The sequence below is a fragment of the Prunus mume genome, linkage group LG3 (assembly GCF_029339155.1).
Source record: "Prunus mume cultivar Tortuosa linkage group LG3, ASM2933915v1, whole genome shotgun sequence".
Classification (NCBI taxonomy): domain Eukaryota; kingdom Viridiplantae; phylum Streptophyta; class Magnoliopsida; order Rosales; family Rosaceae; genus Prunus; species Prunus mume.
This window is the reverse complement of record NC_142700.1, coordinates 11,386,453-11,410,269: the sequence shown is the minus strand read 5'-3', so window position 1 is coordinate 11,410,269 and position 23,817 is coordinate 11,386,453. Positions and strand designations below refer to the sequence as shown.

Genomic DNA, 23,817 nt, shown 5'->3' with positions numbered 1-23,817 from the left:
CAGTTAAAATAAAACGTTAATGAATTTGGAGATTAGATAAACAAGGAAAAGCATCTGAAACATGGAGGGACTTGAGACTTGGAAAACACTGTGAAGCAGTAGGAGCATAAGGAACAGAAATACAAAGCGACCCTTGAGGGTTTTGCAGCTAAAAACGCTTCTAAGCAACACAAAAGTGTATTCTTTTTCATTGTCAGCCTAAAGGAAAAGATCAAGTTCAACCACATTACGCCTAACTACAGTGCAAATCCAAACCCTCAACGCGAGCAAAGTCCGTAACCTCAGTTTTGAGACTAACCTTTTTTAGGTCTGATGAATCAGTCAAGGAAAGTACACGCTCAACAAACATGTGAAAACGATCAAAATCATAGCCATGGCAAGAATCAAAATCTCCGCAGTCAAAGTCTAGATTGGAAACGCAAGTCCATAAAGGAGAGGGGATGGGGTTTCTCACACATACTACTAAGGTATTATTGGGTTCGACCTTGAGATCACTAGTTTCCACTGGCTTAGAATATAAGTCCGTGGATGGATAGATACAGCTTTGGAATTATAAATAGACATGAAACAACCAGGCAGAGCTGGAGGATTTGCATTGTTTTTATGATACAATTGGAGCCAAATGCGTGCATACATGAGAAGATCATTTGTCATTCGTTGTACAAACTTAAGATTTTAGTCATATCACTCAACTAAAAAAACAATGCTTTCAAAGGTACTCGAGTCCAAGTTAGTTATAGCAATCAAATCAACATGCCACCCGCCTTTAGGTTTCGCAATTTGCAATGTTAATTCCTGTTGGGAAGGAAACATCATAGATTAAGATTAAGGTCGAGTCAACTACATACAGCTCATGTCCCCAAACTTTTGATCATTTTCCAAGTTCATACATGATCTTCAAAAGTTTTTATAAACTGGCACACAACTCTCCTACAAATCCTACACATTGGTACATCGGTTGACGAGATTGTTAGTACACATAAGCCCAAACACCGACCACTGCTTATCAGTAGGCTCTATGGTTTCTTTATATTTTTTGATACGAGTCTCTCATCAACAAACTGCTGATATTGTGATATTTCTTTCCCCAATACAGAAAGACGTCTCAAGTTCAAATCTCCCTCCCCGTTGACTCAAAAGAAAGGCCTCTTGATTAGGATCGGAGGGAAACTTAATGAGGTAACATCTCTGGCCTCCGAATTTTAAACCAAACAAATTTCGATTATTATTGTTCACACTTGGAGCTTTGGATCACTGACAAATAGATAGCATCATCAAATATAAACCATCAAAGATATCATACTGACTTTCACAAGTTCAAACAGTATAATATAACTCATAAGCAGATTGACATCCACATATAGCCTTTCAAGAATCTGGACTCGTGTATTTATCAATCTTGCAAGCTATACAATTCCTCCCTCTGAGATTACCAGGCATTACCTCCCTTTGTTGCACCGAGGATGATAGCAATTGTAGCAAGAACAGCCTGCACATAGAGCGGTATTAAATAAAGTATCAGAGAGGCAAAACTTTAGAATGGACATGAGGTAAGTTCTTGACTAATATAAAAAACTTGGAGGTACATAACGTGTAAACAGATCCTTCCAAAAATCTAAATGAAAGGAAATAATCGTTACTCACACCAACTACACAAGCGATATATCCTGGTTTCTCTCGGTGGTCTATCCTGGCACATAGCATGATCAATGCACCAATATACCAGGGGATGGTAGCAAGGACGAAACCAATAATAAACCTTCAAAATAAAGAGCATAGATCCTTTATAATTAGAAACTTAACACATTTATATTGAAGTTAAGATAACAGAGAGATAGAAGAGCACAAAGCATGGAAGACAGATCCTATTATTCTTCTATGGAAAATAAAAGAAAGCATAGTCGGTATGATGAGAGAAGAGTCCTAATGAAAACACTATGTTTTGATTCAAGCCCCAAACAATCTCTCCGGCTTATTGGATTTCTGCACGTCTCAATTCCTTCACACCTTTGAACATAAGAAAGGTTAACTTTTGTACTACAATTGTGTCCACGGCCCGCCAGTACGTGGACAAGAGAAAGTTCAAGCTATGCTATTTTGACCATTTCCACAATAGAAAACCATTTTGCTCAATAAAACTAAGAACATTAAGAAGCCTTGATCAAACTTTGCTTGCCATGTATTGATTAAAGGTTTCCAGTACTTAAAGATCATCCTAACCATGCTAGTTGAAAATATCAGCTCAGTGCCATTTAAATCCTTAACCAATAAATCGAGATTGGAAGTTAGTTTGGAACCTTCCTTTTTTCTGTTTTTTACATTCTATTCAGAAATTTCATATTGAAGGACATAAGAACCAAACACACTGGAAATAACTACAGAACAATGTCATATGACTCATATCTTATGGAAAGCTATTTCAAATACAAAACAGTATAACTTACAGGAACCAGCCACAGCCAATACCACAGCAAGGAAGGCGGCGCTCTCTTACTGGTCTTCCTTCAGCAACTGCATAGCCTACAACAACAACAACAGCAAAGCCATTTTATCATATAGAATAAAGCATCTATGACAACAACTATTTATCATTCATCAAGAAGAGTGGTAAAGAATGAAGATCCAGTTAATCCCCAAAACACAAAGTGGAATGCAAGCATCAAACACACATACCCAAGTCATTCACTCACAAAATTCCAAACACAAAAAAATCACAAAATTCCAAACACAAAAAAAAAAAAAAAAAGAACCCTTTACAACCACCATAGAGCTGATCTAGTCACTAGCAGCAAATCAAACAGTGACAAGCTCTGCAAATGAAAAGGGGATACTTGCCATAGCCAAAAATTGAGGTTGGTTGAAGCTCAAAAGTATGGTCTTTATTTCTATCCATACAAATGATTAAATAAGTCAAACCAATTCCAACCCAGAAAGACAAATTAGAATTTGATCCATTCTTGCATCATCCAATCCCATCACAACATACACAAAAAACCCATTTTTAATCTCATTCACACTATGCACTTGCTCCACTAAACAAGAAAAAGAAACCCAAAAATATCAACAAACTAAGTCCTTTGTGCTAAACAAAACAAAGTGATGCCATACCTTGAACAGTTTGATATCCCTGAGTGTAGTACTGAGGATGAGGAGCAGGAGGGTCGGCGGCTCCAGGCGGCGGAACCGGCTGAGGGAATCCGGTCGGCGGTGGCGGTGGCGGTGGCTGATGAGGCGGCGGCGGCGGCGGATAGTTGGCTACGCCTTGGAACGTTCCATACTCAGGTGGATGCGGATACTGCTGATGATCACTTGCTGCTCCTTTCTTCTTTTCATCTACGCCCATCGTTTTTACTTCTAACTGTTCTTTCTTTTCCTTCTTTTTTTTTGAGATATTTTGTTTGTGTTGTGATTTGGGGAGTTTGAGAAACGTTTCTTAGGAGTTAAGACTGGGAGAAATTGCACGATGGGGAAGTTGGGAGCTGTCTGAAAAAGTCAATAAGTCAACAGATTTAATTTATTTTGTTTTGTTGCGTTTTTTCTGCGTATGGTAAGAAGAGAGGGCAAGTGCAATTTGGGCATGTTATTCAGATTCACTGCATTATTTGTTTTATTTTTCCTTTTTTGAGGTGTCATTTTAATTAGGTCCCACTTGCTCTAAAGATGATATAGATTATCCACTTATGTCTTGCCAAGTCACCAACAACCTGATAAATTTGTTGGTTGCTTGTCACTATAGTTCAAATTAGTAGATTAAGTTTCCCACCATAAATACCAACAAGGTCTAACTAGTAGAAAATGACTTTTACAGATCAGTGATTTAGGTTCGAATCGCATGGCACATTAGTAGTATGTGTGAAAAATTCTCTCTCCTTATAGGTTAAACTATCGTTTGTACTCAAAAAAGCTTTTCACCAAAAATAGAAAAAGATTTTAAATTCATTAACCAAAAAAGTTAAGAACTTGAGTTTATTGGGGAAATTAATATTTAGAATGTGACCTTAATAAAAAAATTTATTTATTTATTTATTTAGAATGTGACTGCCTAGTTTTCATTTACTCACATTATTGTTAGGTTAGGAAGTAGACAAGAAATTAGATGAGTGGAGGCAAGTTCCATTTTTTTTTTTTTTTGGTTGAACCAGAAGGCAAGTTCCTTTACTCGCCCTTTTGTAGATCCTTTCATGCAAGTCACGTGCTCATATCTAATGAAAATTTGAGGAAAATATCATATAATTAAATAATTAAAAGTTTTTTTTGGTAATACAAATAATTATAAGTTTTTTTTTTAATCAAATAGAAACTTTATTAGATAAACTTTAATGGTACAATCAAATACATTAACAAGACATCTAAAATATCAATCTCAAGAGAGCAACAAACTAACTTGTTAAAAGCAAAACTAACCCGGACAAAAGCCGCACAAAAACTACTAGTCTACATTACCATAATTAGCCATAAACCCAAATAAAGCCCAGAAACCCAACATAACCAAAACCCTAAATCAACCCATGAGTCTAAACAAACCCTACCACCACCACCTAAAGAAACGTCATCACAACCACACTTACCACCGCATCTGTAACAAATCTGGGAAAAATATGATTTCCAATGATCTACTTGCGCATAAGAGCGAACAAATAAACGAAAACAATAACCTTGCCGAAAAATAATTGAGTAATTTGCAAAAACCTCCGTCAAAGATGATGTAAAATCAAATTTAAAGAACATAAACGGCATTAGAGAGTAGGATTTGATTGAGAACATAGACTAAAAGGAGTGATGAGGAACTTCAATCTAACCATGGCTTAGAAGAAACTAGGGAGCTTCTACAATGAGGAGTTAAAGTGAGGAGGTTATTTGAGGAGACCGATCCGACCATCAAAACATTTAAAATATTTAAGTCTCATGATTTCTTTACATTTGTTGATGGTGAGATTTGACCTCCTCAAATAACCTCATCATTTTAAGCCCTCATTATAGCATTTCCAGAAGAAACTACCACAAGAGGCTTTTTATTCAAACCACCATAATAGACTTATTCACTAACCTAAAAGGAAAAGACGAGAAGATAAGAGGGGGAGGAGGGGCTAGAGTTCGGAAAAAGGCTAAATAATTATAAGCTTGAATAATTAATTTTAAAATATTTTAATTTTGATGGAAAATGCACAAATCACCTTAGTGAATAGATAACCAGGCCAAAACAATTAGTGAACCTGGTTATTTAAAAATTAAAAAAATTAAAAAAAAAACCAAAATAACCCTAGTTGTGGAGGCTTCATTGTGATGTAATTTTACAAAGACACTGATCCTTGTGATGTAAAATACTGAATTAATTGGTCTGAGTTAACTCATGTTGTCACAGTGCCATTGAAGAATACTTAAAGGCTATTGACAAAGAGGGCTGAGACAATAATGAAAATGCAGCTAGCTTGAAAGGGAGGAGAAGAGAATCATGAGGGCATTGAATCAACATGTTGTGCTAAAAAAAAAGCTGAAGCATAGAATATAGCAAAAGCACAAAATGTAAAGACTAAGATTTAGGGTCAGTTTGACATTGTTTATGAAAATAATCGTTATCGATTTCTGTGAGAGAAAGCAGTTCGGCGTTTGGTAAACTTTTTGTTAAAAGTGTTGTTGGTACTAATTCCCGCATAATTAGAAAATAATTGCCACATAATCATTAAATCCAGCGCCTCTTTGAAACGATTCTGCATAATCGAAAATGAAGGTACTTTATTAACTGTTTTCTCTTATAACTTTCTCTCACATCAATTTTTAACAATAAATGATTTTCTCATAATTTATGAAACGGGTTGTGCTTCTTAAATTTTATTAAAAATCACTTCCAACTAAGCAATACCAAATGAGCACTTAACATTATTCAAGTACTCATGTTTGGTGACTAAAATTAAATTGAAAATGATAAGTATTCTTCATTGAAGCGCGTAACCACGTGTGGGCTCTGCAAAGTTTGGTGCAAAGCAATTTGTCCTTAATAAATTTATATTTTTTCACATATAGCCTACTCTAGTTCAGCCCATGTAAAACACAGTTCACCCGTTAATAAGCGAAAAAAGTCCAAAAATGCAAACTTATTTTCTCGGTTACTTAAAACCATAAACTTATTTTATTTGTTAATTAAGACCAAAAACTTAGTTGCATGTTGTATTAGTATATATATTTTTTAATGCCAATGATAGCCCATCCCTCCAATAAAATCCTGGCTCCGCCCTTCCGTATTCCGACTCCAGGTGATATGACCAGGGTCCAATCCCACCAAATGGATATATAGATATGAATTTGGAGATTGCATCAGTTTTGACCGTTCTACTAACCACTATTGGGTATGAATGTACTTTCGTTTTAATTCCTTTGAATATGGCTAGCCAAGTCTTTCATAAAAAAAGCTAGCCAATTCATCCACCGGTAAGTTTATCTTCTCCAATTGGGTCCCATCAGATCTTCGAAAACAAACAAATTGCATTCAACCGCTAACAAATGGAGGTCTTTTTCCTTTTAAAAAAAACCTATAACAAAAAATTAAAATATCATAATACGTGTGCGAACATCACATTCATTCGCTAATGGAGTCTTAATTAGTGGTAGAATTATTAGCATGTCGGTTAGTAGTTTGCGGTTCAATCCTCCATAGAACAACGTGTGTGTGAGATTATTCCTCTCCCCTCCTTCCTAGCTGTGGGGAGAAAGCAACATCATATCACATTCATTCAATGACTATGACAAAAACTTCACATTAATATATTAGAAAGAATTATTTGGGTTGAATTTGCATAAAGAAAAGAAAAACCGCGTAGACGCTCCATTTATGCGCCACGTGTTAGAATATGAGATGATTGTCTGCGGGCTAGATTTTTTCAAAATGTCGTGGAAAGTGACAGACTTTTTTACAATGGACACCAAATCCAATAGGAAAATATTTGCCTATTTTTTTTTGGAAGTAGAAACTTGTATTTTTCTGTCAATTAGAGCATCCACAATGATGCTCTCTATTTCTTAGCTAAAATTTGGCTAAGAATATAAGAAAGCTATTTTAGGAGCTTTCTAAAAAATTTTAACTTCAACCATATTCCATAATTTAGAGGGTCATAAATGCTATAACTCTTTTTTAATTGGCCCATCTCTATTAAAAAATAAAATAAAAATAGTTAGCATTAAATAAAGGTTTGAAATACTCATTAAATAAAGCAACATTAAATTATAGGGAGCCACTAGGAGTCCTTTCTCTCTCCTCAGATTTAGAGCTCTAGAAAACTCCATATTTTAGGAGGTGGATAAGGAGCGTTGTTGGAGTTGCATTTTTACCATTCCTCCCTAAAATTTGTCTTAAAATGTGATTTAGGGAGCCCATTATGATTGCTCTTATATATATCAAATTGTAATTTGCAGAAAATAATAATATCTCAGTCTAGTGAAAGAGGGAAGCAGTATTCAATTCAATATTTTCCATCTGCCGACAACTGTTGGACTTGAACAAAACAAACCTATCGAATGAAGACCGGACGCCTTACTTCCATTGGTGAAGGTGGTTGAAGACATCTAAACCTCGGGACCACCCCAACAACTAATAATGTATCCCCCGCAGTAAGCATTGATCTTACTTCCATTGGTGAAAAATGAATTGAAAAAGCAAATAAAAGTATTGCTAATTAAACCAACAGCTAAACTTGTCTACATGCACATGAGGAAAAGCTCCTGGAAATCATGCGAAAGCAGTGCCATGTGAGTATATCATATGATACCCCAAGCACGAGGTCCGGGTCATCAAAAGACTTAAAAACATAGGTGTATTTATAGACGTGAATTAAGTTAGTTAATCGTTAATAGGATTTAGTTTAATAATTAATCGTTATATATTAAAAAATATTAATTAATCAAGATAGTGTGTCCGCCTTAAGTATCTGAATTTGAATCACTTGTTATTAAAACAATTTCGATCATAATCATACCCACAGGATTGGTGATGTTAGATATCCGACGACTGAGAACCGGCGTTGAAGAAAAATTACAACGGGAGCGAGGCAAGTGATGCGATCTCCCTTTGTCCAAATAAGGCAACTGTAGAGATATGGTGGTCTATCCAATTACCGACACACGTAGTTGACGTGGTTTTGAGACGTGGCCCCCAACAGCCAGTCAAAAGCTCCACATGCGCCTTCCTGCTAAACGCCTAAATAAATCCTCTGCTTCCTTCTTCGTAATTCGTATTGGTTCTCTCTCTCTCTCTCTCTCTCTGTGTCTACCTTCCCTCCCGCCGGTTACTTCCACTCTACGGTTCCCTTTTCAACTGCTCCAAACTAATTTACACCCTCAAAAGTCAAAAGCCTCCAAAACATTCCTCTTTGCTTCCCTATTCTACTTTGGTTCTTTCATCTCTTTTTGTTTCATTGGGTATTTTCTGTGAAGCTTCTGGTTTTCATTGTATCTGTATTTTTTCTTCCGAGATAATCTATGGTTGTTCATGTTATTGTGTGTAACTATAAATCTTCAATGACTTACTGTATATACTGCTGATTTTGCTCTTCTGGGTTTTGGTTATTTTTTTTATGGCTTCTCTTGAATTCTTCATTTTTAAGTTTTGATGTTGGGATTTTCCTTTTTCTAAATCCTTTGGGTTTGACTTTGAATTTGTGATTTTGTTGGATTGGGAGAGAGGGGTTTAGTGGGTGAGAGTAAAGTTAGAAAATTGAAACAAAAGCAAGAGAGACAAGTTGGTTGTGTGTGTAAACTATAAAGAAGAAGAAGAAGAAGAAGAAGAAGAAGAAGAAGAAGATATGGATGTAACAGAGGTTACAGTGATACACCATGTGGGCATTGTGTTAATGATGCTTTGGTTTCTTTCTCACTTCAATTGCTGCCACCCCTTTGCCTACTTTTTCTCTCTGATTTATCTCTACCTGGTATGGATCACTGCTCTTCCTTAGTCATGTTTTAGCTTTTTTCTTCATTCATATTTTTTATTGAATTTTCTAAAAGATTAAAGCAAGAAAAGTAAATAAGGAATTTTTTTTTCTTTATGCAAAGAATTAGAATCAAATTCGGTGTAGTTTGCTAGATTTGGTAATTAGTAAGTACGGAATTTTCTTTTGTGGCACCTTCTATAAAGTTTCTTGTTTATCATCCGTTATTTGTGTTAATGATGTGTAATGTAATTTGATAAATTGGTATGTCCTAATCTGGATGTGCAATTGCAGTACTTAATATTCACTTTTGCTTGTACTTTTGACAGGTTCATGAGCGGTATGTTATGAGATTGCGGAGGAAATTACAATTTGATGAAAGAAAGCAGGCTAATCAGAGAAGGGTAATTTTTTCCATTTGTGATTGATTGCTTTATCAGTATTTTTTTGTTTATTGTCATCTAGTACATTGAAATCCCATCAGAAGCTAAGAACGATAAAGCTGTCAGGTCAAAGTACCTATTTGAGGATAAGAGTCTTTGTTGATCTGTATTGCCTTTACTAATTGTTCGAAATAAAAAGTGATAGGAAGAAAGACGGCCCACCCTAAGAAAGGATCTTGTATATAAAGTCAAATTAAATTCTTTTGATTGAGCATCTATGCTTTGCACTTTTGTTGGTAAATTTTCATTGTTACTTATTTGAAAATTGAATTCGGGTTCTTGAATGTAGTATTGAATTAGTATGGTTGTGAAATATCTCATTTCATTTTTTTATTGTCTGGTCCAATATTTCAGGTGCTTTCTGATTCCGAGACCGTGCGGTGGTTGAACCATGCAGTTGAAAAGATATGGCCTATATGTATGGAACAGATTGCTTCACAGAAAATTCTCCTACCTATCATACCTTGGTTTTTGGAGAAGTACAAACCGTGGACTGTTGTATGACTTTACCTTCTGATTTATTCATATATTGATTGCTCCAGTTGATTTGGGTTGGTCATTTAGTCCAAAATGCTCTCATTTTTGAAGACGTGGGTTTTTCATAGTATTTTGGTCATATATTGATGTACTTTACTCCTGGGGTGCAACTATTAGCAGAGTGATCTTTACAATGCTTTACTTCTTAATTTGGCATGTAAATAACTAGAGCTTCTCATTTTAATTTTGATTGTTATTCATCATATTTTGTTGAGTGATCTTTAGAGTTTTTTTATTTAAATTTGTGACATGTGAACAGCTAGAGCAACTCATCATTAATTTTACTGATATCCAAGTGGCAATAACTTTGTTCAATGTTACATCCTCATTGCATAAGAGCTTTGAATTATTTGGATAGAATTCTGATTAGGTTTGGATTATATATACAGTATTGATTGAATAGGCGAGATATATTCAATGTCATACATGTCACTATCTTTTGGTTGTAAAATCTTAGTGACACAGAATAGAGATTGTTTGTGAGTACAATAGTGTGTTTTGATGGCTTCAGCTGCTTTGTATGTGTGGGAAACTACTTATAACTATTTTTTTGGTAGTTTTGTTTTAATAAAATTTTGACTTATTGATGATGATTTATTACAGGGCAAGGCTGTAGTTCAACATCTCTACTTAGGAAGAAACCCACCTATGTTCACAGAGATGAGAGTTCTTCGCGAATCTACTGATGATGACCACTTGGTATGAGTTACTTTCTCCTGCATGTTGAACCAATAGTTTTTGTCTGCTCTTTCTGTCTGAGGTTTTAGAATTCAGCCAAGATGAAGTAAATACACTTGTAATAAATTCAGGTTCTGGAGTTGGGAATGAATTTTCTGACAGCTGATGATATGCTTGGAATTCTGGCTGTGAAGCTGAGGAAAAGACTAGGTTTTGGAATCTGGACAAAGTTGCATATTACAGGCATGCATGTTGAAGGAAAGGTATGAATTTGTCTAACTTGTAATTCAAGATGTGATATTAAGTCCTTTTAAAATTGAGCAAGTTTTGTCCAGGAAAAGCTCATGTTAGCTATACATGACAGGCATAGAAGCATATGCAGTATACTTTTATGTGGTGCCGCCATGAGAATCAATTTGATTGATCATTGCAACTCCTGAGTTCTGATTATTTAGCAGAACTACTTATAAACACTGCTCTATGTATAATATATGTTAGTAGAACTTTGAACGTTAAACATTGGTGAAAACTTTTCCTTTTTACATTCTTGTTAGAACTCTGACATGTATGTCTTGTTGGTTTTGCCTAATCTGTTTTGCTTTTCTGAAATAGCATGTGAGATATTAAATCTGAAGTATCATCTCAGGCGAAAAAAGCTAAAAACTTATATTACATGTTTCATGTTGTCTTGTCGAGTTGGTTCAGTTAGTGTGAACTAAGAGTGCTTAAAAGGATTGGTCTATGCCCATTGGTGGCATAATGAACAACCTTTTGGAAATAAATGTTGATAATGCATGCACAACACATGTGATTTTCTGATAAAGCTGTGATTTTCTTATTCTTTTGTAGGTCCTGATTGGGGTGAAGTTCCTTCGCAAGTGGCCTTTCCTTGGCCGTGTGCGATTATGCTTTGTGGAGCCTCCATATTTTCAAATGACTGTCAAGCCTATTTTTACTCGAGGGCTTGATGTTACAGAAGTTCCTGGGATTGACGGATGGCTGGTAAATTTTATCATATATCTTGCAGATAAATTCTTAACTCTCCAGTTTCATATGTCACTCTCTGTGTGTCTATTTATCCCTGACTTCCTTATTTGTTTATTCTGTCTCCCAGGATAAGCTTCTCGCCATTGCCTTTGAGCAGACACTTGTTCAGGTATTATTTGAATTTTTGACACTCCACATGTACGATTCATTGCCATCTAATGGCTTTGCGTTACACAGCCTTACATATTACCTGGCATTGAAAGCAAGACTTTGGACCTTTGTCGTTAGGCCAAAGGGCTACTGGCCTAAGATTTCCATTTGCATCTGTTGCAATTTTCAACTTTGATAAAAATATTTCAGTTATTTCTCCTTCCGTTGGTGTTTCATACCTTCCAAGAGGAAAGTTCCATGTGATCTAGTAAACAAAATATAAGCTTGTTCATATGGTTTGATGAAGAATGAGCAAATAATGGGACTTTTTTGGCTTTCAAAGCTTCATATGTGAGCAAGATGATTCTGAAAATGGTGCAAATCTAATTATTTATATATCTCTGCAGCCTAATATGCTGGTTGTTGACATGGAGAAATTTACTTCACCAGAGCCAGGCAAGGACCACAGAAATAATTTTCAATATTTCACAAAACTTATGTTAATCAAATTTCATGTGGTGTGGAGGGGAAAATTACACACACACACACACACTCTCTCTCTCTCTCTCTCTGTGTATTTCAATTAAAAATACGTGCTCATGTGACAGAAAATTGGTTCTCTGTGGATGAGAAGGAGCCTGTTGCTCATGTCAGAATAGAAGTCATCGAAGCATCAGACATGAAACCCTCCGATCTAAATGGTTTGTTCTTGGTTTTCTAGTACAGCAAGGTTGTTTTACCAACACATAGGCGTTAAATGAAGATCTTTAACGGATAATTCGGTATTTTCAGGATTCGCTGACCCTTATGTGAAGGGTCAAATGGGCGTTTACCAATTCAAAACGAAGATACAAAAGAAAACGCTGACTCCAAAATGGCACGAGGAATTTAAGATCCCCATTATTACATGGGATTCACCTAATGTGCTAGCTATTGAAGTTCATGACAAGGACATATTTGTTGATGACACCCTTGGGTTTGTTTCTGAACTTGTTTAATGTATTATGTTTTGTAGTGTGCCCAGGTCTCTGCAAAGCCTTTGCAAATAAAATCGCTGTAGAATCTATTAAAGGAATACCGACTAAGAGATTAGTTGATCACAAAAGCACGAATTAAAGGACTTTGGAAGCTTTTCACCTTGTTGTGCTTCAGTTTTTCTATTCAATTATTCTGTAAGTGCTGTTTAATTTATACGATTAACAGACTCTTCTTCTGTATCCAGAGACTGTTCCATTAAAATCAGTGATCTTAGAGATGGCGGGAGGCATGACATGTGGTTGCCTCTTCAAAACATTAAAACAGCAGGGAGGCTGCATATTGCAGTAACTGTAGTAGAAGATAATGGGAAGGTACCTTTTCACTTCTTATCGACTAGTTCTACTGATTAGGCCCATTAGGAAATGAAAGCGAAGAGATCGATAGTTCTAGTTGCTTCATAAATTAGAATGCAGTGCTTCCACAGGATGCTCAAGTGTGCACTCGAGAGTTTGACTTGAGCTTCTTTCATACACAGGGGGATGATTGTCCAGATGTTCAGGAAATGCTAGATGTGGAAGATAAAAGAAATTCCTTTGCCAATGAGACTGCTCATAAAAGTTCCTTCTCATCTGTATCATCGGAGAAATCTCCTAGAGTGGCAGATCATTTTGAGCCTATTGATATAGAAGGGCAAAAGGAAACAGGTATATGGGTCCATCATCCAGGAAGTGAAGTTTCACAAACTTGGGAGACTAGAAAAGGAAAGAGTCGAAGACTTAATACCCGGATTCAAGGGGAGGCTAATGGTACTGACGGTCGTAGTTCAGTGACATCTGGAACCCAAGTAAATGATGGCAGAAATACTGATGAGAATCCTGAGGATAGACATCCAATGGCATCATTTCGCCGGGGTCTGCATAAGATATTCCATAGGCATTCCAAGGAGGATAATTCAAGCAGCTTTACAGAGGCTGTTCAAACCCCTCGTGTTAATCTAAGGGCAATTAATGAAAAGGAGGCTGGTGTAAAGTTTGTTGTGGAAGACAACGTATCGGTCCCTCCTTCTGGTAAGGTTTCAAAAGAAGGGCTTTAAGTTCTGGAGAGAGTGGTTCAGATAGCCCAGGAAAGGGTAAGGTGAAGAGTTTCTTTAGAAATGCCGAAAAATCCGTAAAGCGTGCACTTTCAAAGAAAAGTTCTAGAAAGTCTCAAGCTGATTCATGTGCAGTGAGTGAAAGAGAAATTTTAGCAGGTTCCAACTCTTCTGATGACGAATCTCTTCCTTCCCCCCCATTTGTTGAAATGATACCTGTCCCCTCCAGGGATATACCTTGTGGCTCCGTCAATGATTCAAGTAAACCAGAGGAGGATGTGGTTCAGCCGGTAATTGTCACGGCAGTGGACGCTGAAGGCCCAACAGAGAAGGTTGAACATGAAGAACTCGTGCACCCAACAGAGAAGGTTGAACTTGAAGAACTCGAACGCCCAAAGGAGAAGGTTGAAGAAGTCGAAAAGGTGCATGAGGAGGTGGACAGCCCTGGAAGAAATGGCGAAGGATTGCATGAGCCGTTAAAAGTTGAAGCTAGCTGATGCATATCTGAAGAGAAAGGCATGCAAAACTATCGCAGACTGTTATGAAAGAGAGCTCATACTATTCCACTTGTGGCTGAATTAGCATGAAGTATTTGAAGTTTGAGAGTATGGCTTGCATGTCCAAGTCACATGTTGATGATGTTGTACAGTTCTTGAATGAAACACTCACCCCAAACAGATACTTTGGTTTTAGGGTTTGGTGAATCATGCAACATTATATTTCTACCTCTTTTCCACCCTGAAAAGAAACTTCTCTACCCAGTTGGGGCGAAATGTGGTGCAGCTATTATTAGGCTGTATTATTTGTTTCATTTATTAGGCTGTATTATTTGTAATTATGTTGGGAAATATGTAAAGTTTTGAGTTGAAAATGTTGTTTTATACACACGAAGGAATTGTTTTGTTATTAAATTCCAAATTTAATAATGGGCTGAAGGAGTCACAAGCCATCATAAGCTTTTTTGAAAAGGAGAAGACTCCTTCAATTGTATTAAACTCATCTGCACGAGCCCTGTATATGAATGTCGCGTGGTAGCAAGATGTATATCCGTGCGGCTATACTTTTGAAATATTCAATTTACAGAGTATAGCCGGCTATACAGTTGAAATTTCTGTTCACGCAGTATAGCCTTTCGGAATTTTTCTATTTATAGAGTATGGCCGGTCGGCTATACTGTTGAAATATTCTATTTGTAGGATATAGCCGGGCGGCTATATGTTTGAAATATTCTATTCTCTTTTTAATTACTTTCATTAGTTATTATGTTTTAATTAATATTTTTTTAGTGAATAATTAGGATTCAATATTTTAATTAACTTCGCAAATTATATTACTTAATAAATAGTATTTAATTTTTTTTAATTTTTTCTTTAATAAAATATTTAACTACTAGGTAAATAATAATTAAAACATAACTACTAATTAAAGCAATTAAAAAGAGAAAACCAAATTATGATATTTATAGTGTATAGCCGGGCGGATGTACTGTTGAAATATTCAATTTACACAGTATAGCCGTGCGGCTATACAGTTGAAATGGGGTGTCTAGCCGCGCGGCTATACTATTGAAATTTTCTATTTATAGTGTTTAGCCGCGCGGCTAGACTGTTGAAATTTTCTATTTATAGAGTATAGCCGCTCGGCGATACTATTGAAATATTCTATTTGTAGAGTATAGCCGCACGGCTAAACTCCTCTCAACGAGCTCTTCAGGCGAATCACTGGAAAAAACTCTCAATGGCAAGAGGAACCAGCAGTGCTTAGGCATAGCTGCACATGAATTTCTCCAACCACCATAGGGAGAGGAGCTTTTGATGCCCCTTATTATTTTTCAACCTAAATAGTAGAAAAAACAAGGTAAAGAGTATACATGGACAGAAATGGCAGAGTCCCAAGTCGGCAGTGACCTAAATTGTGAAATTAGCATAATTAACCGAAGTAAAAATTGTTAATGAGAAACAAAGGCACAACTCAAACTAAATTAAGAATCAAAGCACCACGTGCTAGAAAGATAATTGGAAGAAAATGATAATTTCAATATTCATTCATTAATGAACAAATTTAAACCCTCAACTTCTAGTTTAGACCATCACTTGTACTTAAAAGTAAGAAATTTAAACAAAACATATTATGTAGTAACCTAATTGGGTCCCCAGCGTATATGAAGTTATTGTCCATATCACTCACTTCAGTCTTCAATTTGCTATTCAATTTCAACAACCCACACAAGAGATTCCAAGGGAGAAAGATGAATATAGAGTAGGGTTGGAAAAGTAGTAGTGGTAGGGGGAAGGCGTTGTAATTAGGTTTATTTATATATTTAAATTATGTTTAAAAAAAAATCATTATTCTTAGTTATAGCAGTTAATTGACGAAAGAGTAATGCTATTTGGACACACAAAATTGACCACATTAGCTGACCACCTTATGTGGCAGCTGATGTGGTCATGCCATGTCAATTAATGAATACTGCCATGTACATTTTATTTTTATTTACTTTTTTTTTAATAATCCTTAAAAACAACAAAATTATAATTAATTATTAATTAACCCTAGCATCTGTATGCTGTAGCAGGCTGCAGCTTCGTTCTCTACTCAACACTCCCTTCCTCCATCAAATCTACCCTTACCCAGTAACATCGCCAAGCCGCGCGAGAAACCTGACATATCACATCAATCCATCTTGGAAGAACATTCATATTTAAAATAAAAATAGTTCATATTTTGGGAATTGTTCGACTTCGATTGTTCACAAGACCGCCCATTTGATTGGAAAGCTAATACTCCATTCCTAACAACATACTAAAGCTTTAAAATTCTTTTTAATTCTTATATACATGACCAGAGAATATGAGATCTCAAAATCAATTCGGATTTTCTAGATAGCTAGTGAAATAGGCATTAAGATTTTTGAGTTGGATTTTCTAGATTAGTTGATTTGCAGAGTTGAGTTTGTTGAATCAAAGAATTGGTTTTCTTTTTGGAGAGAGATTGCAGGAGGATGAGCAAAGGCCAAAGGGGAAGGAGAAGGCAGCCAAAGGGATACAACGAAGAAGAAGAAAAGTTGAAAAATATAAATTACGCAATTTAAAAAGGAAAAAATAAAAACACAGTTGGCCACATTTAAGTGACGTGGCATATATACATCAACTGCTATATAAGGTGGTCAGCTAATATGGTCAATCTTGTGTGTCCAAATAGCATTACTCTTGACGAAAATGTGCATAAACTAAATAAAAATTTTAACGAAGTTAAACATAGGTGGTGAATTGCAACACTTTACAAAATTCAGGTAGTAATGACACACATACCTAAAAGTTCACATGGTATTTATGCAAATTTCTAATCAATGGAAAAAGTCATGGCTTGATGGATGTTGATGGAGGTAATTTAGGCTTAATGGAGGTGACCAATAGCTTCTTCAATCCGGCCAAGGTAGAGCATCTAGGCTTTCTCCAAAAATTATATTCCAACAATCCAAATCCATGTAATGGACAAATGTTGGCTTGAACTCGATGGAATAAAAAAACAAACCCACAAAAATTCACGGGATATCATATTAGAAAATCCTCATGGCATGCCAATTTGTATACAAAAATAGAAAGACAAACATAGAGAAATTACCTCGTAAACTTTGTTTTTTCTCTCTTTTTATTATTTACACGCGTACTTGGCGGGTCTTCTACACGTGGCGCCTAAAAATGAGTTTAAAAGTGCCAACTGCTTAAAAAACGCAAACGCTCTTCATGGCATGTCCCAACGTTTCATGTTCGTTCATATCATCTGGGCTTCGTGTTGTCCCATCACCTTTCTGTGATTCTCTCTCACTTCTCTTTTGCGTTACTTCCCTCCGGTTACTTTAACGGTCACCCCTACGACACCGTTTCAGGGGTTGGAAGGAAAAGTAATCACAGTCTGAAAGGGTTGCTTCCCTTTTTGCACATTGGTTTCTATCTCTCTCTTTTTTTGCTTTCCCGATTTTGTCTTTCTGGGTTTTCTTTGATTTGGTTAACCTTCTCTGTTTTCTTGTTAAATATTTGAAGGGTGTGAATGTCTCATTGTTGATTTTCCTTTTCCGGGTTTGGTTCATTTATGGCGTTTGATGATTTCTTCAGTTCAAGTTTCAATATTGGGATTTTCCTTTTTCTAAATTCTCTTAATCTGTGACTTTTTTCTTAAGCCATTGGAAGAAAGTTTGGTTCTTTATGTTTCTGTGGGGGGATGAGGGGGGTTAGGTGTTATTGTGAAGTGTAAATTAGAGAACCCAGCAGAAAAGATAAACTGCAAAGTGGTGCCTTTTGGATTGAAGAAGAAGATATGGACATAACAGAGGTTTCAATAATACACCATGTGGGGATTGTGTTATCTGTGCTTTGGTTGCTTTCTCACTTCAATTGCTGCCACCCAGTTGCCTACTTTGCCTCTCTGATTTATCTCTACCTGGTAAGGATCACTTCTCTTACATTTTTGTTTTCATCAAAATTTGCTCTTGAAGACTACATCTTGAAAGTAATTAAGCCTTTTTCTTTAGGTAGGGAATTAGAATCATGTACATTATAGTTTGCTAGATTTGTCTGCTTAGAGAGTATGGGATTTTGCTTGTTGATTTAATTTGGTAAGTTGCTAATTAAGGGATGTGATCATTTACGATATGTAATTTAATTTGGTAAGTTGCTGAAAGGGATGTGCAATTACAGTCCTTAATATGAACTTTTCTCTACTTTTGAAAGGTTCACGACGAGTATGTTATGAGATTGCGGAAGAAACTACAATTTGAGGAACGGAAACAGGCTAATCAGAAACGGGTAATCTTCACTTTTTCTATTGTGTGTCTGGTTGTCGTTAATATTTTTCATTTATTAGTCCTCCAGGTGGGAGGGAACTTCGAGTAAAAGAGTCTATGTTGAATCTTTATAGCCATTCCCAGAAATGTTCTTGGATATGACTGAAATTGAAGCCTTAATTTGAGCATCTATATTTGTGACTTTTTGTTGGTTAGTATTCATTGTTACTTATGTGAAAATAAGGCGAGGGTTTTTAGAATTTATTAGTGAATTTGCATGGCACTACAATACTCTATTTAACTTGAATTTCTTTTTCCAATACTTTAGGTACTTTCTGATTCTGAAACACTGCGGTGGTTGAACCACGCAATTGAAAAGATATGGCCTATATGTATGGAACAGATTGCTTCACAGAAGATTCTTCTCCCCATCATACCTTGGTTTTTGGAGAAGTACAAACCATGGACTGCCGTATGACTTTAACTTCTAACTTATTTAAATCCAATACAATGGTTTTGATCGTTCTGTTCATTTGGATAATGACTTGGTGCAAAGTGCTCTATTCTGAAGACTCTTGGATTTTTTTTTATATTGTGTATTTATTTCAAATTGATGTACTCTTTTGGTGCAAATTTTAGCTGAATGATCTTTAAAGCTTTACTTCTTAACTTTTGGCATGTGAACATCCAGAGCTAATCATCTTTAATTTTGATTGTTATTGAAGTGGGAACCACCTTTCGTTTTTTATGTTTGCATTGTTGTATTTTCTGGTATGGTGGTTACCTTATTAGCTTATATGTATCGTGATTGAACGAGATTGTTGAGTGATCTTGAACCATCAATGAATGTAATGCTTTGTTAGCTCTTAGTTGAGTGATCTTTATATTTTTGTATTTCAATTACTATGTAAGTGGCAAAAACTGTTTATGTTGCATCCGCATCTCATATGAGCATTCAAAATTTTTGATATAAGTATGACTAGGTTTGGATTGTAGACTAGAGGTTTTTCTTTTTTGTGTGTATACCGTAGTGTCATTTTGATCATTCTCCCGAGTAGATGGTTCATTTCAGCTGCATGTATGTGTGGGAAACTACTTATACTTGATATCTGGTGGTTATATTTTGATACACATTTTGAGTTATTAATGGTGAATATATGTTTGCAGAAGCAAGCAGTAGTTCAGCACCTTTACTTGGGAAGAAATGCACCAATGCTCACAGACATGAGAGTGGTTCGCCAGTCTACTGATGATGACCACCTGGTATTCTTTACTTTCTCGGGAAATTTTGGATCAATCATTTTTATGTGCTCTTCTCAGCTGCATTTCTAGAATCAGATAAACGAAAGTACTACATTGTAAATAAATGCAGGTTCTGGAGTTGGGATTGAATTTTCTGACAGCTGATGATATGATTGCAATACTTGCCGTGAAGTTGAGGAAAAGACTGGGTTTTGGGATGTGGGCAAAGTTGCATATTACAGGCATGCATATTGAAGGGAAGGTATGGACTTTGACTAAATGTAGGTTAAGATGTGATCTCAAGTCATTTGAAATTTGAGTGAGTTGGGCCAGGCAATATCTCATGCAAGTAATCTTTTGCTAAGCATGAAATATAGATTGAAGATATGCATAATGTTCTTTATACGGTGCCTCCATATAAACTAAATTTTTGATTGATCGTTGCAACCCCTGAGTTCTGATTAGGTAGTGTAACTACCTGTAATCTGGAAATATGTAAGATATATATGTTAGAAGATGTCCGAGTGTTTAAACAATAGTGAAAACATTTTATGGAAAATAGAATGTCTGGAATGGCTTGCAAAAATGACTTGTATGTTCTGAACAAGCTGTGTTTTTCTTTTTCTTTTGTAGGTCTTGATTGGAGTGAAGTTTCTTCGCGGGTGGCCTTTCCTTGGCCGTGTGCGGTTATGCTTTGTTGAGCCTCCATATTTTCAAATGACTGTGAAGCCTATTTTTACTCATGGCCTTGATGTTACAGTACTCCCAGGGATTGCTGGATGGCTGGTATCTTTTATTGACACTGATAAATTTGAACTCCCTTGATTTCTCCCTCTCTGATTCTGTGTGTCTCTCTGATTTGCTCTTTTCTTTATTCTATTTCCCAGGAGAAGCTTCTTTCCATTGCCTTTGAGCAGACACTTGTTGAGGTATGGATGTTGGACTTTGACCCTCCTTTATGTAATTCTCTGATATCCAATGGGCTATGCTGTAAACAGTCTTTCATATGTTGGCAACACTTTTGTTAGAGTATTGTAAATCTAATTTTTCATTATCTTTGCAGCCTAATATGCTGGTTGTTGACATGGAGAAATTCGTTTCACCGAAGTCAGGTAATTATGGATATATTATACATATGGAAACATGCATGTATTTATGTATTTTGATTAGAACCTTGTATAAATCTTTCCTCACATTAGTTTTTCATGAAGAACAAACTTTAACCTGTTGGGCCTAAATTGTAGTGCTTTCAAGTTTCAACACCTCAACCATCGCTGGGGAAGTTTATTATTTTGGCGTAGTAGCTTTGTCACTCTAAAGTAGTTAGTTTTGCATTTTAAGAACTAAGGTTCTTTTTCCCTTTTTCCCTTTGAGCAGCTTAAATACCACAGCAGTAATAATTGGTTTTTAAAACTTCGAATTGTATGCAGAATATCTTCCTTTTGGAATGACAAATGTCATGTGATGTAAGGAGATTATTGTTACCTTCTACTTCCCTTTCATCTAGTCTCTTGATAAAAGCTCCTCTAATTCCTTACTACAGTTGTTCATTTTAACTTCTGTAATCATCATACTCTGTCTGTCTCTCACAGAAAATGTGTTTCCCAAATGTTTGAATTAATAATAGTGTTCATTTGATTGACAGAAAGTTGGTTCTCTGTGAATGAGAAGGAGCCTCTTGCTCACGCCAAAGTAGAGGTTATTGAAGCATCTGATATGAAAGCTTCTGATCTAAATGGTTTGTTCTTTTCTTTGTTTGCTGGTACTCACATCATAGTCTGTTTAAAATTTTATATTTAATGAATAGACCTATTCTGTCAGGATTCTCTGACCCATATGTGAAGGGTCAATTAGGCCTTTATCGGTTCAGGACTAAGATACAAAAGAAAACGCTGGCTCCAAAATGGCGCGAGGAATTTAAGATCCCCATTATTACATGGGAGTCACCTAATATACTGGCTATTGAAGTTCGTGACAAGGACCGATTTGTTGATGATGCCCTTGGGTTTGTTTCTGAACTTTTGAATGTATTATGCTTTTTTGTGTGCTAGGTTGATTTTAATCCTTGGACAAAGTACTGTTATATTTATTAATTGATAAATTGTCACACAACACGAAATGAATGACTTTGTAATTTTAGTTGCTGACCTTGCTGCTACTACAAAATTTTCCATGTCACTTTTTTTTTTTTTTTTTTGAATCTCTGATTATCTTGTCAACCAATGTTAGTATTTTTGTTTCTGGTGTCTGCTTACTTTGAGTTTTGTTTATTAGCTTTTTGGCCCTTAATATCCTATTGAACTGTTCTGTAAGTGCTGTTTTAATTGCAGGACTAACTTACCTCTTATTCTATATCCAGTGAATGCTTCATTAACATTGCTGATCTTAGGGATGGCCAGAGACATGACATGTGGTTGCCTCTTGAGAACATTAAAACAGGGAGGCTACATCTTGCAGTAACTGTTATTGAAGACAATGTGAAGGTACCTTTTTACTCTCTCTCAACTGTGGTTTACTCATTACGAAATGAAAGCAAATAGATTCGTAGTTCTAGTTGCGGTATAGGCAATGCTTTCCACAGATGCTCAAGTGTGCATTCAAGAGTTGACTTGAGCCACTTACATATTTAGGGGGATGATCATCCAGTTGTCCAGGAAAAGGTAGATGTGGAAGATAAAAGAAATTCCTTTGCCAGTGATGCTAATAAGAGTAGCTTCTCATCTGCATCATCAGAGAAGTCCCATAGGGTGGCAGACAATTTTGAGCCAATTGATGTTGAAGGCCAAAAAGAGACTGGTATATGGGTCCATCACCCAGGAAGTGAAGTTTCACAAACTTGGGAGAGTAGAAAAGGAAAGAGCCGACTCCTTGGTAACGAGATTCAAAATAATGCCGGCAGCTATAATTCAGTCATATCTGCAACCCAAAATAATGATGACAGTGGCACAGATAGAAATCCTGGGGAGAAACGGCGAATGAAATCAGTTTGCAAGGGTCTAAATAGGATCTGTTCAGTGTTCCACAGGAGTTCCAAAAAGGACTTAAGTTCAGATAGCTTTAAAGAGTCTGTTCGTTCTGCACATATTAATCTTAGGGCAGTTCATGAGAAGGAGATTGGGGTAAAATTTATTGTGGAAGACGACCTTTCTGGACCTCTTTCTAGTAAGCATGGTGAAAAATCTACTCGGAACATAAAGCATTCTACAGGGAAAGATTCTGGAAAGTCTCAAACTGGTTCTTCTGCAGTCAAGGAAGGAAAATTTTTAGAAGATTTTAACTCCTCTGATGATGATCCTCTTCCCAAACAAATTGTTCTAAGAGAAACTGCAGTAGATGCTGAAGGCCAAAAGAAGAAGGTTGTATTGAAATCTTTCTGATTGGAAATACATTGTGGCTCAAGCAATGATTAATTTAACTCAAAGGAGCATGCGTCACCTCTGGTTCTTAAGCACTGTTGTAGCACTGTTGCTTGTCGCATTCTCGTCCTTTCTTAGCTCTGTAATTTCGGACTTGCTAATTGTGCAGTTGACAAGGTACTGTTGCAAGCTGTAAGAGATTCCCATTTGTTTTCATAGGTAGCCTTCCCTTGCCTTTTGTGAGGTTGATTCTGTTCTATTTCACCAATGCTTCTTTTGGTGTACATTCTATCATATCCGATGAAGAAAAACAGCAGCATGGAGTGATGCCTCTATACCCAAGAAAGAAAAACCGTGAAGGTGAAACTGTGGAAAAATTTCAAGATACCGGATCAGGGTCATATTGGAGGACTGTTTTTATCAAAATTCTTTTTGGGTAGAGGGGATTTGGCTTTTTGACACTCTACAGACCTAGACCTTCATATGCTTGTCCTGTCAATCTTTTAGCATTCCTAGTTTTGTTATGTTGATTTGGAAATGCTATGAAATTATTCGCAACATTGGTTTGTTTTGTTTTTTCTGTAAAGAAGGAAAATCTTGTATGGAAAATTCTTCATTATTGAACATGCAAAAGTATATAGTTTCATTTTTGAGA

At 36.1% G+C, this 23,817-nt stretch overlaps 3 protein-coding genes across 3 annotated transcripts; 2 read left to right on the top strand and 1 right to left on the bottom strand.

Annotated features, from left to right (window-relative positions):
• Nucleotides 1–1,251: 1,251 nt before the first annotated feature.
• On the bottom strand, nucleotides 1,252–3,471 carry LOC103325813 (large ribosomal subunit protein eL20z). Its single transcript, XM_008227999.3, has 4 exons — nucleotides 3,109–3,471; nucleotides 2,445–2,520; nucleotides 1,645–1,759; nucleotides 1,252–1,489 (listed from the first exon to the last, which is right to left on the bottom strand). Exons 1-4 carry the CDS (start codon nucleotides 3,341–3,343, stop codon nucleotides 1,430–1,432), a joined length of 486 nt encoding a protein of 161 aa, XP_008226221.1. The 5' UTR covers nucleotides 3,344–3,471; the 3' UTR covers nucleotides 1,252–1,429.
• A 4,715-nt stretch (nucleotides 3,472–8,186) lies between these two features.
• On the top strand, nucleotides 8,187–14,417 carry LOC103325816 (C2 domain-containing protein At1g53590). Its single transcript, XM_008228000.3, is given in 13 exon segments — nucleotides 8,187–8,918; nucleotides 9,248–9,322; nucleotides 9,716–9,859; nucleotides 10,502–10,597; nucleotides 10,708–10,839; nucleotides 11,426–11,578; nucleotides 11,691–11,732; nucleotides 12,121–12,169; nucleotides 12,322–12,414; nucleotides 12,506–12,689; nucleotides 12,936–13,062; nucleotides 13,227–13,779; nucleotides 13,782–14,417. Coding segments are annotated over 13 exon segments (2,271 nt in total). The 5' UTR covers nucleotides 8,187–8,792; the 3' UTR covers nucleotides 14,279–14,417.
• A 3,346-nt stretch (nucleotides 14,418–17,763) lies between these two features.
• On the top strand, nucleotides 17,764–23,815 carry NTMC2T6.2 (Calcium-dependent lipid-binding (CaLB domain) family protein). The gene is made up of 12 exons (XM_008228001.3): nucleotides 17,764–18,224; nucleotides 18,512–18,586; nucleotides 18,893–19,036; nucleotides 19,732–19,827; nucleotides 19,937–20,068; nucleotides 20,440–20,592; nucleotides 20,694–20,735; nucleotides 20,870–20,918; nucleotides 21,452–21,544; nucleotides 21,628–21,811; nucleotides 22,166–22,289; nucleotides 22,437–23,815. Exons 1-12 carry the CDS (start codon nucleotides 18,099–18,101, stop codon nucleotides 23,181–23,183), a joined length of 1,965 nt encoding a protein of 654 aa, XP_008226223.2. The 5' UTR covers nucleotides 17,764–18,098; the 3' UTR covers nucleotides 23,184–23,815.
• Nucleotides 23,816–23,817: the final 2 nt, after the last annotated feature.

Excerpts from the sequence above, each read along its gene's own strand:
- NTMC2T6.2 (XM_008228001.3), top strand. The coding sequence starts at position 18,099 with ATGGACATAACAGAGGTTTCAATAATACACCATGTGGGGATTGTGTTA. Across the intron at positions 18,225-18,511 it reads CTCTGATTTATCTCTACCTG|GTTCACGACGAGTATGTTAT; the intron begins GTAAGGATCACT and ends TACTTTTGAAAG. Across the intron at positions 20,593-20,693 it reads CAGGGATTGCTGGATGGCTG|GAGAAGCTTCTTTCCATTGC; the intron begins GTATCTTTTATT and ends TCTATTTCCCAG.
- LOC103325813 (XM_008227999.3), bottom strand. The coding sequence starts at position 3,343 with ATGGGCGTAGATGAAAAGAAGAAAGGAGCAGCAAGTGATCATCAGCAG. Across the intron at positions 2,521-3,108 it reads GGGATATCAAACTGTTCAAG|GCTATGCAGTTGCTGAAGGA; the intron begins GTATGGCATCAC and ends TTGTTGTTGTAG. Across the intron at positions 1,760-2,444 it reads ATTGGCTGTGGCTGGTTCCT|GTTTATTATTGGTTTCGTCC; the intron begins GTAAGTTATACT and ends TTTATTTTGAAG.